General features: G+C 37.9%; 1 protein-coding gene across 1 annotated transcript in view; it reads right to left on the bottom strand.

Annotated features, from left to right (window-relative positions):
* Nucleotides 1–3,636: 3,636 nt before the first annotated feature.
* Nucleotides 3,637–20,295, bottom strand: part of LOC131435865 (uncharacterized) — a 101,558-nt gene continuing 84,899 nt past the window's right edge. The window contains exon 2 of the mRNA XM_058604110.1: nucleotides 3,637–4,863. Within this exon, the coding sequence (XP_058460093.1) occupies nucleotides 4,851–4,863 (13 nt within the window). The 3' untranslated portion in view covers nucleotides 3,637–4,850. The remainder of the gene's footprint in view (nucleotides 4,864–20,295) is intronic.

The raw sequence follows: 20,295 nt of genomic DNA on the forward strand, positions 1-20,295 counted from the left end.
ATATGATGGCATAAGTGGCGTACTCGCAAACGGTATTTTCTTCTACACGCTTTATGTCCTCAGAGATGACTTATATAAATTCGAAAATCGTATAACATTTTTGTTTACAACGGTGGTACTATTACCTGTGCAAAAATTATCAAATTATAGCGAGTGTAGTCGGAGCTACACTACATCAGTACAGCGCTAAAAAAAAAAACGGCGTTAGGTTCGCAAGTTTTTAAGGCTAATAGTAGGGGAGAGTGTTCGGTTACCGGCACCCTTTTCTTTTAAGCTTGTAACTTCTGTCTACGTGCATATTATGCGGATATATATACATCAATGGAAAGCTAAAGTCCCTAGCTTACAACTGAATAAGAAACTAAGTTGATTCAATCGATTGAAAAAATTTTATTATCAATTTAGTAAAGTGATAAATTTTGGCCATATTTCAAAAAGGTGTTCGGTTACCGGCACCCCAAGAAATTTCGCTAAAAATGGAAAAAAAATAAGTAAAGACTGCAACTATACAAAGAAAAAAGGGAATTTATTCTTTTCGGAGGCGTTTTGGAGCAAAGTTTTCATTGTCTGATGATAACTTCGCATTGGTTCTCTTGGCCGATAATTTGGATGGTGGCGCCTTTGGTTTTGATTTGACCGGTCTTCCACCGGCTTCGCGGGGTTGAATACATTGCTGCAGTCGAATTTATTGGCTTCTTATCCACTAAGCAACGTTTAATGGCATTAAACAGTGCATTAACGTTAATTTTTCCTTGACTTGGACGATTTGTTAGAAGTCGCCAAGGCTAACAGAACCAGAGAACCAAAGTTTTTACTTATATGACGGATGTATTGAAGCCGTCAAGTTGTCCACGTGTTGCATATCACCAGAGATGCCAGGTAATACAGTAAGTTTAGCTAGCAAAAAGAAAAAAATCTCGCCAATTTTCAAAAGTTTGTAATTTCTGACGAATGTCAAAAGTCTGTAAATAGCCTTTAGACGAAAACAGGTCCACATATTAACTAAGAAATTAGATAATTTACAGACAAATTAGCAGGCTTGACATCTCTGCATATACCTGACCATTTTTCGCTATTTGTCGGAAAAAAATGGGATGCCGGTAACCGAAATCGGTTGACATTTTGAAAATGACGAAAAAAAACTTTGGTTGCGAAAATTTTGATAGCATTAAATCACGAAATAGATCGATTTCACCTCATACATATTCAATCCACTCACCTTTTCGATTGATGCTTTTCAATTCATGATACTATAAAACCCTTCTTAATCCACCTAGTGGTGTGATAATGCCTTTCTCTTCTTTCATAATAGTCTCATGAAAATATATTTCACATGAAATTTTCGAAATCGTCAAAAAAAAATTTTTCGATTTCGATTTCGGAAATTTCATGTACTCCCCCCTATGGTGCTTTTTCAAGATCGAAAATTTTCAAACCTTAACCGCCGGACAGCACCCCTTACGCATGTCCGATTTAGCTCAAATTTTGCATGAGGACATTTCTCGATGTGCTTAAACTTTTGAGCACTAGCGCCTTACGAAATTAGAGGTGATCCCAAAATATTGGTACCCTTATATGTATAAGAGCGGTAGAAATCAACGTGTTTTGTCGGTTACGTCACTTATACCATCATATCTCTGGAACAAAAAGTCACAGCCATTTGATATAAATGCGTATAAATACAACGCGTTTGGTCAGTTACGTCACTTATACCATCATATCTCCGGAACCAAAAGTCACAGCCATGTGATCTTGGAACTTGATCAATGGCCCGATAGTAGCTTTCAAACAAGTTCAAGTTTGTTAAAATCGGTTCAGCCATCTCTGAGAAAATTGAGCGCGTATAAATACAACGCGTTTTGTCGGTTACGTCACTTATGCAGCCATCTCTATGAAAATTGAGCGCGTTCAAATATCTTCTAAAAGTGCACACACACAGACATTTTCCGATCTCGTCGCACTGAGTCGAATGGTATATAACACTGGGTCTCCGATGCTCCGTTCGAAAGTCGATTTTTCCAGCAATTCTAATACCTTTCTATAGAGAAAGGCAAAAAGTCATAAAAAACTTTTATGTTCATTTTCACACTATTAAAATTTGTTTTGAGCGCAGCGAAAAGTACAAGTGTCTGTTTGCTTTGGTATTCGGCACAAAAAGAACGTGCTGCTATTACACACACACATGACATTTCGACGTGAGCATTTTAAAAGGGCCTTAAAACAATTGACAGATTCTCTTTGTTTACTTTCTCTTTCGATTATATCTGCGTTATTACGCAATTGTTCGTTACATGTATAATACTATTACAAAGCTGGAGATATTTTCTTTTATTCTATATACAAATTTGGTGAGTGAACGTCAAAACTTAGGTGTTATTAACAGAAGAGAAAGTAAACAAAGAGAATCTCTCATTGGTTTATGTGCCCTTATGAAATGTTCACATCGATTTGTCGGAATAGCGCTATCTGCTTTCTGTCAAAAGTTACGTTGGGGTGCCAGCAACCGAACACTGCCGGCAACCGAACATCTTCCCCTAAATATTTAATTCCGATTTCAGTAAGATATGATCGTAGTAAGTATCCGATAAGCGACAATTTTTTTTTTCGTTCTATTTTCACGTAGATGACTCAACTGATTTCGACAAACTTTGGTTTGTAGCTATCGCCATTAGATTTAGCTTCTCATTACGGGAAACATACTGAATGGGGAAATGGATGAATGGAATTTCGAAAAAATGTAACAAAAATAACAAAACAGAAGGCAAGAATCGAACCCGCAACCTTCTCCTTACGGAGAAGATCTACAAACTTTGCTACTTTGGTAGGGAACCTGATTAAGTAGCGTCAAACACGTGCATCATTGTATCAGTGTCTGCTGTTGATCTCGTATCACAAATCTGGTTCTGATAATAATGCATGAGATGAAATAAAAAACGTTCAAACCATTCAGTTTGAAGGGAACGATGAAAGAAAATAAATATATAAATCGATTTTTTAACACTTAAACACTTTTTGTAAGTGCTCCGTCTTTCCATTTTCGGCTCTCGCTAGTTCAAAATAAGACAAACTAAACACTTCGAAAAAAACCCTGTGATTTTACATCTTCTTAGGTGCACATAATTGGAGCTTCGCAGTTCACGCAAATTTACGTAGAAGAACATTTAAAATTGTGTCTAAAAAATGAAATTCATTTAAATAAAAAATGAATACTGATAGCGGGCGCCGCAATTTGAACCGAGAACCATTGGATCGCAAAGCACGTCTGTTAATCGACTGAATCATTCATTGAATGCTGGAAAAATAAAATTTAACACACCCAGTTCTGTATTTTGCACGGTTTTTACCTCTTTTCGTATAAATGAAACACATTTGAATTTAATTTTAAAAAGTTCAGGGAAATACTATATTCACTAAATATTTCATTCATTCAAAAATATGTCTAAAAATTAGTTTTATCTATAAGTTGCCATTGCTAACCACAATTTCCGAGTGACTAAATTTTAAGATTAAAGAAACCAGAAATTCTAGTAATGAATATTAAAACTAAATGCTTTGAAAATCATTAAAACTAATTTGAAAACTAGCAACACCGACAAAGATTCATAAAAAAACACACGCGGAATAATAAAAGAGGTATCATCGCACTGCTAGGTAGATAAGGCACGTTTTCTTTTTGGTTCAACTAAAAGAAACATGTTTCATGAACGTAATCCCTAATGTACCAGAGTAGATTGGTATATAGAAGGTCGTTCTCCACGGTAAGCCGAAGGTTATGGGTTCGAGTTCTGTCGGAGACGATTCTCTCCGCATATTTGACGTAATGAACAAAAACGCGCTACTTCTCGAGAGCTATCTCGATGGATACCGACAAAATTGAGCTTGTTGAAATGCTTTCAATGGTCAAGTGCCAATGTAGTATGTAGTATTGCGGTTCCGGGTATGTAACCGAATGTGTGACGTATGCGTTATTAATACTTTATCGGTTTTATTAACAAGCAGTTTTTAATTTTTTTATTCTACAAATCGAAAACAATACAATCAGCAAGTTTCGATTTGAAAAAAAATAATAATAATAATTTTGGACTAAAGTTAAATAATTAATTAGTTGTATAATAATTATTACTTGCAATTCAATTTGAACGGTTTGGCCCAGACAAGACGTAGACGATGCGCTAAGAATATGTATATTGGTTCTATGTCTTGAGCAAAAACTTGTTATTAGTAATTAAGTCTGCACGTTTGAGTTTTTGTTTCTGTCTCACAGTGAAATTTTGATGTTCTACTACATTTTCCAAACAGAAATATTATTCGATAAAATTGAATTGGGCAGATTTGACATATAAACTGAAAGATTGACAATCATTTGGGGTATCATTCGTAGGTTTTCCTTGTGTTACAAGCTTTCGCATTCACCAAGTTCCTGTTTCCAAAGGAAGCGTCACACCCCAGAGATCGTAGAAAGGAAATTGTAGCTGGCATTGACTGGTTGACTGTCCGTGAACAGTGGCTTCGATGGCTTGAGTTGAAATAAAATGTGCAAATAATGTGATAAAGCGATGCAAAAGGCTTCGAATACATGGTTAGCGTGGAAAATGAGTGCAGAGAGGCATGAATTATGGAGACAATAACTCCATTGTTCATGCATGCATGATTTTTGATAATATGAGCACTTGTTCCTTCGGCGTCCCATTAATAATAGTGAATCCGATTATGAAAGCGTATGCAGCAAAGCTACTTATCATGCCGGGTCCATGTGTCAGTTTATTTCAATGGCATTTTGGCATAATTATTGGTGTTGTAATATAATTGTAGTTGGCACTTGGCAAAAGATGTTCCAAAGAGCACACAGATCAGTTGACATACCTGAAAGAGACGAAGAGATAGAGTAATCATTAGTATCAATTCAACTAAAATAAAAATGTTTTGTGAATTTGTTTGTGATTGTTTTCAAACAACGAAGATCAACGAAGCAATGGAATGGAACGCGGGTAGCTTACTTTACAACATCAATATTTGTACTGACAAAGCGGAAGGCCGCCACTGTCAAGCCGGTAGTAGTACCGAGCACGTTCTTCATTCAAATCTCCCTTCTGTCTCTTTATGGTCCCGATTCCAAACCAAACCCTCGTTTTTTTTCGTGACTGAATGTATTCGGAAGCTCATTACCGAACTCGAAACTAGATCTGTGCGCCGATTCAAAATATTACAATCGGCGGCGAATGAGCAATTTTGAGGTATTTAGTAATGCGTAACATTTTCTTCACTCCCTTACCATGAAAACTTTGAATTGTTATCGAACGATAACAGATAAAAATTCAATTATACAATTCAAAACAAAATAAAACAACCCCATGAGCAGGAATGCCTAGAGCCGAAATAAAAAATCTGGTCCTTTCGAAAGAAAAATTCTGGCGAAATCTGACATCATCTATGTTAACAAAAATAAGTTCTATTTGCTTCTTGACAGCTCGTCTTCGACTTCACACAGACGTAAAATTTGACTCTACTTGAGCGCAACTTTGTAATTATGCTCTAGCGCCATGTTTTTATAGGCATTTATTTTCATTGTTTTCTACTTAATTGAAAATCTGGAATTTCATGTGAAGAAAATTTGAAAACCTGATGGTATCTACAAAATCCGGCAAAATATCTGGTTCGTTAGAGTCTGGAACATTGGCAACATGAGTGAGACGAAAAACGAAACGGTGCCGTCAGTTCGCAATGAAACCTTGTCCGGGACAGTCGACATAAGAAACGGCCACGGAACGACAGAAACAACAAAGCACAAAAGAATGTGTGAACAAAAAGACAATTGAAATGAGTAAATCAAACGAATGAAAAGGCACCGGTGACAGAGCGAAAAAATAGCGCCGTTGTTGATTCCAAGCGGTCTCCTAAACGCAGAAAAATAGAGCTTATTTGAAAGAACAAAACAATTAGTAAATTTGATTTTTGTTAATTTCTATCTAGAATATGATTGTTTCAAACCAATTTCCCCGTTCAACATCAACAATAATCTTTGTTTGATGTGAATTTACATTTTGGTCTAACCCAACCCAAAATTGCTGTTCCAACTGATTTTATTGTTGCAATAAACTACCAATTTTTTGCTTATCAACAAAAGTTGAGTTGATTTTATTGGCAAAATCTTTATTGATTTAATTCAAATTTATCTTTATGTTAATAAAAAATTTGATTCCTTGCATCTATGATTTAATTTGTACAAGGATACAAAACAGTTTATTGTGTTATATTTCTTATGAACCAGCGAAACTTTTTCAACTGTGAATAAACAAAATAGTTTTTTTTGTGTTTCAAAAAGTGAAATTTCATCTGCTCATTTTTCTTTCCTGGAACATTTCAACAATCCAAGCGTAAGTATTGATAATCTGTAATAATAGAAACCTCATAATATTACATAACACGTTTCCTTTACAAAAAAATTGTTACTGGATATCTCTATCTTAATCGATCTGCAAGGGCATCGCGCCATGATTGTGGTTTGGAAATAATTGTAATTTCATTAATGTAAGTAATTCGAATTGCTAAAATAAAATAAATCAACAAAAAATTTATCAAAAATAACCCTCCAAATTATTTTACTCTTACTAACAACAAAAAAAGGATTTTAGGAAACAAAAAACGTAAGTAGATATAATAATCATTTTAGGTTTTTATCTTATCATTTATTTCAACTGCCAAGTTTATAAATTCAAAGCACTATAAAGATTACTTTCATTTAAAGTTAGTTCATTGTAAACTGATTCGGCAAGTTAAATTTACTATGGAATTGTTTGTGAGAAACTGACAGGAATGCACAAGTCAAATGTTTGTTGTTTTTAACACAATATTCATTGAAATAAACTAATTCACTGAGACAAATCAAACATATACTTTTGTAGTTTCGAGCAACAATATTTGCTATATTAAACTAAATTTTCTTTTGTCACTATTTCAATAAAATAAATCGTTGCGAGAAACCAAAATTTAGTTACTTTTACAATATTTTTCTCTGCGTGTACTATTCCGTCGTCTGTACGGGAGAACCAAAAGCTTATTCACCGAATGGGTCATTTCACCGGAGGCTTCATTTCTCCGATGGGTTCAGTGTTGCCGACTGAATGTACAGATTTTAAATACGACCTAATATTAAAATATGATAAAACGACCGTAAATGAAATGTATCATTGTAATGTATTCGACTCATACAACACCGTCATCCATTTTTCTTTATTTGATATCAATTTCAATACGACATCAAAATAATGGCATGATTCCAGGTGGATGATGGCTTTCGACTAAACGCCTTTCGACTAAACGACTTTCTGTGAAATAGATTTAGTCGAAATGAACCTGACCCGAACGCACCCTTTTAACACAATCGATTCGAATCCGTATTTTAATTGCATTTGGGTTTTGAATGCTTTGTTTTGATATCAATTTAATGCTTCTGTGGTGCATTGTTATCATGACACATTTTCAATTCAGAGATATTTAATAGTTATCTAGTATTTCTTTTACGGTATCAAACACGCCGATGTTTATGCCCGAAAAAAAAAGTTTTTGTGGAGAGTATTACTGCATTACTTTACCATAAAGAAAAGCGCAGTAGAAAGTCGTTTGCTTTTCATAAATACTGAAAGAGGTTTGTGCGATTGAAAAATGGAAACTTTGATTAGGAAGACAAGAAACGTCCGGTACGACCGAAAAAGTTCGAGGATGAAGTTTCGGTGACGTTGCTCTATGAAGCAGAGGTGGAATAAGCCCATTTTACGCACGAAAATGTCAATCAAGATTTCCGATTTGGAATCAAAAAACCGAACACCGTGAATTAAAAAAATGGGTAACAAAACTAAAATTTCGATTATGTTTAAAATTGTGGAAACTGATGAAATGAAATTGAAGAAATTTTTAAATTCTAAGTAAAACCAAAATTTATCTTATCAAAAATCATTTGTTTCAACATTCATTATAATATCTACAATAAATAAATTATATGAAAAGCTAATACTATTTTTGTTTACTGTGAATCAAAAAAATTGCTTGTTTTCACCCCTGCTATGAAGACCCGTGCCAAATACTTTTCAATTTTTGGACGGTCAGAAACCGCCTCAGAACGATGGAAACATAAGTTTTACATTACTTGAAGCTTTCTGTGAGATTCTTCTCTGGCGGCAGACAAGGAAGGGATTTTCGCTGGTGATAGAAGTGGGCACTCTATGATAATCCCAAACGCAGAACACCGAGGGACGTACTCAGTCATGCGTAGAAATTATCTCCCAGGCAGAAAATTCATGGCAAGAAGATCTTACTATGTATTTAGTGGGATCAACTTGGTGTCATTCAGTGCGAGCTGCTACAACCGGGCTAAACCATCACTTTACAGATGATAATTGATGCGTTTGAAAAGGTAAAATAGCAGGAAAAGCAACCGTAATATAAAGATTGCCATGAAAAAATAATTTTGTTTCATCATAATGCAAGAACCCATGTTTCGAAAGTCGTAAAGACTTGCATGAAAACACTGAAATGGAAAGTAATACCTCTCACGCCATATTCACCGGACATGGCTCCATCCGATTACCATTTATTCCCGTCCAAGGCGCATGACCGAGCAGCACTATGAAAACTATGAAAAGCCCAACATTTGGATCGATTTATTCATCGAATTTAAAGAAAAATATTGCTACAACTGTACTGTCTATCTGTAGTTCGTTTGAAATTAGAATAAGGAGTGTATCGAAAATAAGCTATCCACATACATTTGTGTTGTACGCATGTATTTATGATGGTTTTTTATGCTCAGATCATAGTATGCGGTGCGTTTGGCTGTCAGCTTTCGTTTGCTTACTTGTTTGTGCGGATGAAATTCTGCATTTTCAAAATGTCGCTTATTGAAAAGTAAGTGAAAATTAAGGTTCTGGACACATGGCTAAGTGTGAAGGGTATTGCGAAAATGCGAAAATTGGCGAAGCGGTTTGGAATTCATCATGCCAGTGTTAAAACCATCATTAATAAGTTTAGGGAACACTATTCTTTATATGAGCTAAAACAGGAAGAGGCAGAAAACCCGGCTCTTCCAACCCGAAACTGGACAAGAAAGAGGTATCTCTAATCATGAAGAATTAATCAATGTCAATACGTGATTTGGCCAAAAAAGCAGGAACAAGTGTCGGAATGGTCCAGCGAATCAAGAGGCGAATTCACCTGAAGAAAACAAGAAGCAGAAAATCTCGAAACAAAGTGTAGAACAGAAGAAGCGAGCAGCAAAAAGGGCCCGGTAATTGTATTCGCGTCTTTTGCAGTGTCCGGATGCATGCGTTTTGATGGACGATGAGACTTCTTTAAAGGAGGACTCAAAAAACCCTTCCAGGTCCACAATACTTTACTGTCGTCGTTGGGGAGGATGTGAGCGATGCGGACAGGTCGATTCAAGTGAAGAAATTCGGTCGAAAGGTACTGGTATGGCAAGCAATATGTTCCTGTGGTTTGAAGTCAATCATTGTTTACACTACTGGAACTATAAATTGCAGAAATCTATCGATCTGAGTGTCTCCAGAAGAGATTGCTGCCTTTATATAAGAAGCATAGTACACCACCACTGTTTTGGCAGGATTTAGCGTCGGTTCACTATGCCAAAACCACTCTCAATTGGCTTGCGGAAAAGGGTATAAATTTCGTTGGGAAAAATATCAATCCACCAAATTGCCCTGGGTAATCGTGAAGAGGGTTTTCAAGAAGACTGGGAAGGCAGCTGGGAACATGCAGGAATTCAAATAAATTTGGGCTCAAGCGTCCAAAAAATGCGATACAACACTTGTCCGGAACTCGATGGAGAGCGTTCGAAAATTCGTGAAGGAATAACTTAAATTTCATCCGCGTTTCATTATGTTCAAGTTTAACCTCGTACAATAAAGGATCAATTTTTAGTTTGAATAAAATATCGTTTTTTATCATAGTTTGAAAGAAAAAATTGTGGATAGCTTATTTTCGATACACTCCTTAATACTACTGGTATTGATATAAAAAAAATAATTGCTAAAACTGTACTGTCTGTCTGTAAAGCAAAGTCCTGGCATTACATTCCTTTTGTGGAATTTGGCCTTTCTGTTTCAACAGACTTCGCAGCCGATTCTTAGTGTACAGAATCATTGCATGGCTAGTACTATGGATCCTACTGACACTAAGAATCCTTCCAGGTCGGGGCTCGAACGTACGACAACTGGCTTGTAAGACCAGCGCCCAATGCATTGAACCACCAACCCGGGCCTGGCTATTTGTCTGTAGTTCGTTTGAAATTAGAATAGAGAATTCAAAAGTTGTAAGCTTTGAGATCTTGTAATGATTATCGAAAAAAAGTGCTCTGTCAGCAGAGTAATTCCAGAAATTAACAACAGCAGAAAAGGTGGCAGAATCAGGATCGACTCGCTTCGATTTGGATGAAACTTGAACGACTGCCGAGACAGGTTTCCTAAGATGTGCCTTCGTTAATGCCCAAAATTCCTCAATTTGTCGAAGTTTTGGACAATTTGGTGAATTCATGTCTTTTGGGACGAAAGTGACATTTTTGGTAGTATACCATTCTACCGTTGATTTCGAGTAGTGGAAAGAGGCAAGATCTGGCCAGAAGACAACAGGATCCTTGTGACTTCGAATCATGGGTAGAAATCATATTTGTAAACATTCCTTGATGTATATTTCGCTGTTCATTGGTGATGAAGGGTTTTGAAATCTTACCGCAGCTACAAATTGCTTGCCAGACCATAGCTTTCTTTCCAAATTTTTCGACCTCAGTCGATGTCTCGGACTGGTTTAACACTTGCCCTTCTCGCACCGTATAATATTGTGGTCCCGGCAAGGATTTGTAATCGAGTTTCACGTAGGTTTCGTCTTTCATGATTATACAGTTCAAATTTCCAGCAAGAATCGTATTGTACAGCTTTCGAATCCTCGGCCTGATCGATGCTTCTTGTTTCGGACTACGTTTTGGTGGTTTCTGCTTCTTATAGGTTTGAAGATTCAAATGTTCTTTAGCACGAAGAACATTTGACTTCGAAGTGTCCACTTTTTTGGCCACATCCCGAAATGAAACCACCTTCTTTTACTCGAACGCCTTCAGTATACGTTTATCCAACTGAGGGTTAGCAGGACTTTTTTTTCGACCCGTTTTCGGGTTATCTTCCTGATTGCATTTCGCACGGCTTTTTCACTTACTCCTTCTATTTTTGCTATCTTTCTCAGTGACAGTCCGCGTTCTGTGCACCATTTGTACACAATTTTTCGACGTTGTTCTGCTGAAAGTCCACGCATTTCGAAACAAAATAATGAAAACGAATAAACAACTGCACAAGTGGTTATAGAAGAGTGTAAACAACAGGGCGCAGCAATAAAAATTGACAGATTCTGAACCATTGCGAAATGGCAGCGGTTTTTAGTTGCGTCCATACTTACTAGGGCAGTCTTTAGTTCGAACACTGTTGATTGTCAACCAAAAAAATCCTATCTTTACATCTAAACAAAATTCCAGTACAAGAACCTGACAAAAGCATTGGCAAAGTGCTTATCTGGTAACGACGAGTCAAGATCAGATTCCTGTAAAATATAGAAAGTTTTTAATCGGTGTTAATTAATTGCTTTCATTCAATTTACACATCAAATCAGATGCGTATACAGATGCGTAAACCTACATCCCCCCCTCCCTCTGTATACGCATCAGTATTCGTTCTGAATCAATTTCAATTACGATATTAAGGACAAATGTACGATTCGACGTAATTTTCAGCGAAATGTCATTTGACAAAATGACCTTGGCCCGATAAATCCGGTGAAGCAATCAAAACATGGTTATCGGCGAGCTATGCAAAATCGGCGGTGTAACAAAACTGTCGGTGGCGGTGGCGTGGCGCGGCGGCGCATAAGTCTACTGGAAACAACCTGCTACCATTCGAACGCTACTTCCTGCCCCTTTCGTCACGGCTCAACAACAAACAAAACAGAACATGTCATTGTTAGCGCTTTATAATTCATTGGCCCCTTCCATGATCGTGCCGTTGCAGAGAGAGAGAGAGAGAGAAAATAATGGGACGCAACATAAATAGCAATCCATCTAAAGCCAACGATTTGTTCGATGGTCTTTTGATTCTTGGCGGTCCGCTGAACCGAGATAATGCCGATGAGTCAAATGAATGGTAGATGCAAGCCTAGGTGTCAAACTGTAATTTGAGCTCCGCTCGGACAAAGTTCAAGACTTGGCATCATCTCGTATTGCATCGAGGACTCAACCAGCCGGTCATTTAACGCCATTCCGGCGCACTTCCATTCCAGCACTTGGTGTGCCCTCGAGTCAAGTGGCAGATTTTTTCGTTGTTGTGTCCACTTAATTATATTCTCTCTAGCACGGAGGAGTGGGCGTTCGAAATCGCAAAACTGAAGGACCACTAGTCGGATCATTTTGGAAGCAAATAAATTTGAAGAGGCAGCCGTTGCTTCCTCCATCGTCGAAAAAAAAAATACAACAACGCTGTGAACAAGTTACAATGCTAATGACGATGCAATGAAAACTTTTGTGTATTCATTTTTTGACGATTTCACTTTCGTTCGAAGCTAGCGCAACCAAATGTTTATAGGATTTTTTTTACTACCTAACTCAAGGAGTTCCGCACCTAAATTCCACGCCACTGATTTCGAAATAGTTCCGACACTCGCCGAAAGCCGCTGGACTTTTGCTGTTCAAACCAAGCTTCTTCGGAGAGGCTATTAAATTAATTTGATCCACTTGACCGTCACCTCCGCATGCAACTTCTTAAGCTTCGGTTTCAGGCTTGGTGTCCTAGTTTAGTGCCATGGGAACAGCAATAGCAACAGCAGCAGCAGCACTGATCGAGGTCTGAGTGAGTGGGTTCTCTACTGATCAAGACCTTTGGCGTCTCATCGGATTGACCGAGGGGGTTGACGTGAGCCAGGTAGCCACATATGAATATGAAATGTGTACTCGCAATACCAAGAAACAGAAATCACTAGAATTTATGTTGCAGATGTCAACATACAAGTGATTCTCGCAGTACTTTTGTGTGTGGCTCTGCAATTATCTCTGCAATCATCTTAAGTATTTTATGTCGAGGGATCATTAATTACACTGGTAACTACAGGAGACTAACTTCAAGACTCTTTTTGATTACACGTTGCTGATTATACAATTATATGATGATTACCACTGTTCAATAAAGTAAAAAGTACTGAAGGTTTGGCAAGCAACCAGTACAAGTCGCAAATATTCAATTTGTTCCTGACAAAGCCTTTTTTGCCGCTTTGGCACTGGTATATAAAACCAATACCATTTGATCGCGTAGGTAAATGTACACATACGCACATTCTGAGTTGGCACTCATCCCCCTCCCAGAGGAGCGGGTCAATCTCGTGGTGCGGTATGCATGACCTCTTCAATTCCAATAACAAAACACCTCCGTCTTTTCCCTCTCGTGGTTCAACATCGTGTAATGACCTATCCGTAGAAACTGTAGAATCGATTCCAGCATATTTGGCTTGTGACTGTGGCATTACAAGGACCAGGAATGGGTCGCCTGGTAGGTAATGGGAAAAAACGGCAGCTGCTCCCGCAGCAAGTGATTGGACACCGTGTCTTGTGGTTGTGCATCAGGAAACTAGCACAGCCACACGAAACAGGACCAAAATGTGCAACCGCAGTTCGTGTCAGAGAAAAGTGGCAGCTGCAAAAATTTAATTTCGAGAGCGATAAGAAAAAAAACTGGATCTCACTGTTCACTCAGAAAAATGAAAGCTCGCAAAGAAGTGTGGTTTGGATGAGTTCGTTTTTTTCTAGAACTTCATGAGTTTTGGACTTGGTTGGCGCACGGCACCTTCCAAGTGGCAGCTGGTAAAGGGTTTAAATTATGATTGATCGTTCATATGAGTACAGCTCAAGTGCTTTGTTTTTAATTTTGTACATTAGCAGTCGGTTTTGTTTTGAAATTATACAATTTTCGGAGCGGTTATCGATTGGTTATCTTTTTCACTATCAAAAACTAGCAAAATTAACTATATTTTTCTTCTACATTTATTGGTATAATGATGCCTTTTTCTTTACCAGTAAGTTTAGAAATTGATGACAGTTCCGATACATTGAATCATCGACTCTTTACCCTATAACTCCGGAACCGAAAGTCGGATTGCTTCAAGAATTCATAGCAACCTATGGTACCTTCAAACTATTGACTTATTACTAATTTCGCGATATCCTACTAATTCAGAGAATTTAAAGGGGAAAAAGTTATATTTTACTCCCAAAATTATGCTAGGTGCACATACCCATTTTGATTTGATTTTTCGTTTCGTCTTTGATCCATCAGTGCGTTTATGTTGATTTGCTAGCGCGACCTGATGGTTCAACATAAACCGCTAGGCAAACTTACAGTTAAGGGCTGAGGCCAGTGTGTTTTAGGGTGATATTCACGCTTCAAATCTGATTTTCTCAGATTTGACGAATATCAAAAAACCCAACTGATAATCTCTTAGAAAATTAGTTTAGATCATTCTGTGAAAATTTCAAAATGATTCATTGACTTTAGCGGTCGGGAAAGTCTTTTTTCTGAAGGAAGAATTGCATAGCTGAAAACGTCGTCTTTCAACTTGTTCGTTGAATATCTCGCTTTCAAAAGCATGAATCAAAAATCTATCCTGACAATGTCTAGATAATTTAATTTAGATTCGATTAGTGCATAAAAACATATATGTTGTCGCGATAAAAATGAAGTGAATGTTATTTTTGTGAAGGTAAGCCGATTTCTATGGCGGCGCCATTGTTTTCTGCTCCAGCTCCCTGGAAACGTAACGAAACATGAGAGAGAAATGAAATCGGCTCAAAAAGGCTGCCAAACAAGCGGTAGCTTTATTGGATTTTATGTGATGTTGTCAAACTTGTAACCGAACATATCAAAACTTTCTTGGCCACCCGGACACATCGAGAGTCATTTTCGAACATTGATTTTTTCGAGGAATAGTATTGAGAAATAAGTCGGACCCAGATGAAAATCAGGAATTTAGTATGGGACCATAAGACCTTGCATTTGAAATGGGATTTTTTTTTCAGTAATCACCCTGTAATTCTGAAACCGGAAGTCACATCGAAATAAAATTCAGGAACTTTGTATGGGAAAATTATGCCTTTCATTTGAATCTAAGTTTGTGAGAATCGATTCAGTCGTCTCTGAGAAAAGTTAGAGCCCTTATTTTAATTTTTTTGCACATATCACTCTGTTATTCCGGAACCGGAAGTCGGATTCGAAAACAATTCAGAAAAAAAGTGAGTGAAAATGTAACATTTTTGCCTTTCTCATATAGAAAGGTTAAGCAATCACTTGAAAAACCGACTAGTGAAAAATGGCCCGGAGGGCCAAGTGTCATATACCATTCGACTCAGTTCATCGAGCTGAGCAATGTCTGTGTGTGTCTCACTAGGTTTTCTCGGAGGTGGCTGAACCGATTTTGACAAACTTAGATTCAAATGAAAGGTCCCATACGGAATTCCTGAATTTCATCCGGATCCGACTTCCGGTTCCGGAACTATAGGGTAAAGTGTGTTCAATATTGTACACCGTCACTTAAACCGGCGAAACAAAAAACGTAAAAAAAATTTCTAAACTGGTCTCAAAACTACACAAATCGATAGTCACTATCAGTAGGCAACTAAACAAACCGATCCCGGCTATCCTGGTTCCGGAAGTACCGGAAATAGTGGTCATATATACCAAAATAGATCTCACTCACTTTTCTCAGCGATGGTTTGACCAATTTCCACAAACTTAGATCCAAATGAAAGGTCTTCCGGTCCCATACGGAATTCCTGAATTTCATCCGACTTCCGGTTCCGGAATTATAGGGTAAAGTGTGTTACATATTGTACACCGCCACTTAAAATATTTTCGGATGCAACAAACATTTAAATCGTCATTTAGAGTGCGATGACAAAATTGTATAAAATCTTCAAAATTTGAATTGAAACTAGTAGAGTTTGTATGTCATGTTAGTTGGTGGCCGTACGAACCGACTTTGATTATACCGGTTCTCGGGTTCCGGTGCCGGAAGTGCATATAATAGTGAACCCACTTCGTTTTCTTATGGATGACCTACGCAATCAAAGCACTGTTTTTATTCTGTATGTTATGCACAAACAATCTCTTGGTTTCTTTCAAAAATCGAAGAGAAAAATTTTGAATAGAATACCACAATATTATATACATGAGAAAGGCATCATTACACCACTAGGTGGAATAAAACAGGTTTTTAAATGTCAGTCGGTGTTGAACAGTGTGGGTTTGATGACCATAGTTTCATGCACTTGATCGAAAAATTTAGATCGTTGAGATAAAGTCAGAAAATATAAACGGTCCAAGGTGACTTCCTTGAGGAACTCCAGAGGTAATGGCGAATGGTAAGGTTATACAGTCTCCTATTTTCACTATCATTTCGCGACCAGTAAGATATGAGTGAAGTCAAATCAGAAATGACCCGTTAAATCCTAGTCTATTTAACTTTGAGATTGTTATTTGATGATTAATCTTGTCGAACGCAGCGGAGAAATCGGTGTAGATAGAATCTACCTGTAATAACGTATGATAAAGGAATTATAGGATTCTAAATTTGTAGACGTCGAACGATTCGGCATGAAACCATGTTGAGTCTCAGATATATAGTAAGAGCAATTATGTGTTATAAAATCCAGAGCTATAATTTCAAACAGCTTAGATGCGGCGCTCAAAGCTGCTATTCCGCGGTAGTTGGATACGGTACACTTGTTTCCTTTGTTATAAACAGGAAACACATAGGATTTCTTCCATATTTCAGGAAAAGTTCCTGAACGTTAGGAGCATTTAGAGTGACGATGCGAAAAAAGGGAAAAAATTCTTCTAATTTTGGCTTAAAACTGATTCAATTTGTAGGCTATTATTATATTAGTTACATACTAAACGAACCGACTTCGGCTGTACTGGTTCCAAATTCCTGATTCCAGAAGTACCGGAAATAGTGGTCAAAAACTCTAAAACTCACTCAATTTTCTCAGAGATGATTTGATCGATTTCCACAAACTTAGGCTCTAATAAAAGTTCCTATAGTCTCATAGGGTAAAGTATGTTCAATCATTTAGTGCGATGATTCAAAATAAAGAAAAATTCTTATTAACTTGACATAACTGTTCACAAATTGAAAAGGTTATGTTAGTACATACCGAGAGAAAGAGAATCTTCTAGTGATATTTTTGAAAATATAAATAAAATGAAAGGCATTATTACACCGCTAGGTGGATTAGAAAAGGTTTTTTTCTGTTTTGTTTACCGAAGGTTTCCGTCAGAAAATTACGGAACTGCGAAATAAGGTCAAAGTGTGCCAGGCGCAATTTAATGAGTTGAATCAAATAACGTTTTCACTTAAAGATAAGAATCAAATAACGTTTTTACTTGAAGATGTTTGCCAGTGTGCTGAACGATATTGGAACTGTTTCCCAACCAGGCACGCTTCATGCGTTCCCACACCCAAAAAGTTGCTTCATCTGAGAAAACCGTTTACGACCATTATCGACCTTTTTGTTCCTTTTCCAGGTGTAGGCGTGATTTCATATGGGTTGCGCTAAGCAAAGGTTTCGAGCTTTATATGAAACTCACAATCCCCACCCTTGACCACAGAAGCTCGAATGCAAAGTAAAGTATTGGCATTTCATTACATTCCAGTATGGATCATATAACGATTGGTTTGAAAGCATAGGCACACGAAACAATTCCATTAGAGGTAAAAGCGAGAAAAAATCACATTCAATTAGACAAATTGAGTTCAATAGCCTACAGGCGACAAAATCACAAAACTGGCAAGTTACATGTAGACGTTTTTTTTGCATCCCCAGAACTCTACCAGTTTAACATACGACCCGTTTATTGCGTCACGTTCCACCATCACCCCAATGAACTTCCACGGAAAAATAACGAACTCCTCAACACATTGCCCACATTCCGCACAGACATTTCTGTCACGGCGAGAAACTCCGCGAACCGTCGAATTCCCAACCCCACCTCGGAGGGCACCCGGGTGACAGATTGCAGCGTGTCATCACAGCCCAGTTGTAAGTTTATCTTGCCTCTAGCATCTTTTGCTATCGCAGCACCGTGGCTGTGATGCAAGAGTGTCGTTTGCAATGCACCGTCCGACGATTAGGACTAAATTCTCTGTTTGGTATGCATCGGGTGCTGCGAACGTAAATCGATACAATCAACCAGCGACGGCGGTGACAACGTTTCCCAATAGCCACCGAAAGACCCCTATTTTTATACCCAAGGTGGTCAATTGCGGCAGAATCTCGTTCGGCATCGTTCCGTTGTGCATGTGAAGATCCACATCAATCGGAGTTTATAGGTTGGCTTGAGAAGCAGCACAGCTCGCTTGGCCCAGGGAAAAGCCGCAGTCTGTTTGCTGCAGCAGTTGAATTGAGTGCACTTTGGGCACCAATTGCTACTGCCGCCGACATAAATCCATGAAAAAGCCATAAATTTCGGGTCGTTGATTCTGTGAAGTAAGTCAACCTAAAAGTGTTTTTTTGTTGTTGTAGATATTTCAACCGCGCGTGAAACAAAAAATTTAGTCGAACGACTCGTTAAACAAATCATAAAATTAAATTTGATTATTACATTAATCGTTGGGTAAAAGAAAAATGTTCATTGCTATCATAAGTTTGTACTGTATCCCCTCTGCGAACAATATAAGACCCATCGACATCAAGATCTAGACCAACTCGTTCGAAACGGTTGACAGGCCAGAGCGAATCGTTCTGCAGCTGTTTCGGCCTGTTCATGCAGGAACCGACCACAGTCTCGTGATGTACCGCTTAGATTAGGTCGAGCCTGTCGGGAATTCCCATCGTCGCAACCGGCGGTCGTACTTCCGTCTGCCGTCGGTTCCTGTCCAGGCAGACGGCGACGACGACGATAGCTAATTTTATCCGTACAAGCGCCCAAAATAGCGACACTGCAGATTGTACCTAATCGGTCCCTTTCGGCAGACGGTTGTCGGTACCAAGGCGAATATGTGTCGGAGAAAGAGTAAATGTTATCGCCGAGTTTTCCGCTACATGAGGCAATTAAAATTAATTGAAAATTCAAATTATGTTTCTAGCCGATGTCGGCGCTTATGCGGACTGGAGAAGTGAGCGAGCTGTGGTTTGACACCGGCCACCGGGTACACAAGGTAAAAATGGAGTTCTTGGAACTATGATAGAGTCGATTGATTACCTAGGAATCGTTGCCAGAGGATGATGATTACTTACAACGAAATGTAATTTTTTTTGTACTCAAAATTCTGATTCCAAATACAATTTCTCAAGAAAATGAGAATTGTTTGACTGTTTTGCAACATTTTTTATCTTAACTAATTGAAGTAACACACAACAGCAGCTCTTTAATGGCATTTCAAAAGTCGGTTCCAACGCAGACCTGTCTGCAAATGGTGAATCCATAACGAATTCATTTTGGTTTTGAGTAATATATATTTTTCCAACCAATGGACAACCGGCTACCGAAAAAAACATGTTAAATTTCATCAATATCCAACAAAACAGAAAAGACTAGAAAAGAGTGGGAATGAAAACTTGCGAAAAAATTACCCTGGAGATTCCTGGGAAACCGTATTGCCAGTTGAACTACATCTAATTTTTGACTTTCGATCAGAGTCTCTAATATTCTTAGTGTTATGTATCAATAAAATGTTTACGTTCAATCTATCCGCTCAACTTTCTCGTAGGAGTGTATCGAAAAGTAGTTAGCAACATTGATTATTGAATAAAAAAGCGAAAAACAACATATTTTGATATCAGTTTTCGATATATTGTAGAAAAATTACATTTTTATGCATTTCACTGATTATATTGAAGAAAATCCTAGTTTCTGTGAAAAGCTCGCACTTTGGACTTGATATTCATCATTAAATTCTGCAGTTACTCTTGTGACTTTCCTGGTGGCAGCTGTCCATTTTTTTTAACTCCTGCATGTTTTGGGACACTGTACCTTCCTTTCGAAAGTGCCGCTTCACAACTGCCCAATACCTTTCAATTGGCCGAAGATCCGGGCAGTTCGGTGGGTTGATGTCCTTTTCCACGAATTGTACAGTTTTTATTGCCAACCACTGTAGAACGGAGTTGGCGTAGTAGGCCAAATCCGGCCAGAAGAGAGGAGGAGCCTTTTGCTTTCTGTACAGTGGCAGCATTCTCTTCTTCAAACATTCTTCCTCGTACACCTTGGC

This window comes from Malaya genurostris, chromosome 3 (genome assembly GCF_030247185.1).
Source record: "Malaya genurostris strain Urasoe2022 chromosome 3, Malgen_1.1, whole genome shotgun sequence".
In the NCBI taxonomy this organism is placed as follows: domain Eukaryota; kingdom Metazoa; phylum Arthropoda; class Insecta; order Diptera; family Culicidae; genus Malaya; species Malaya genurostris.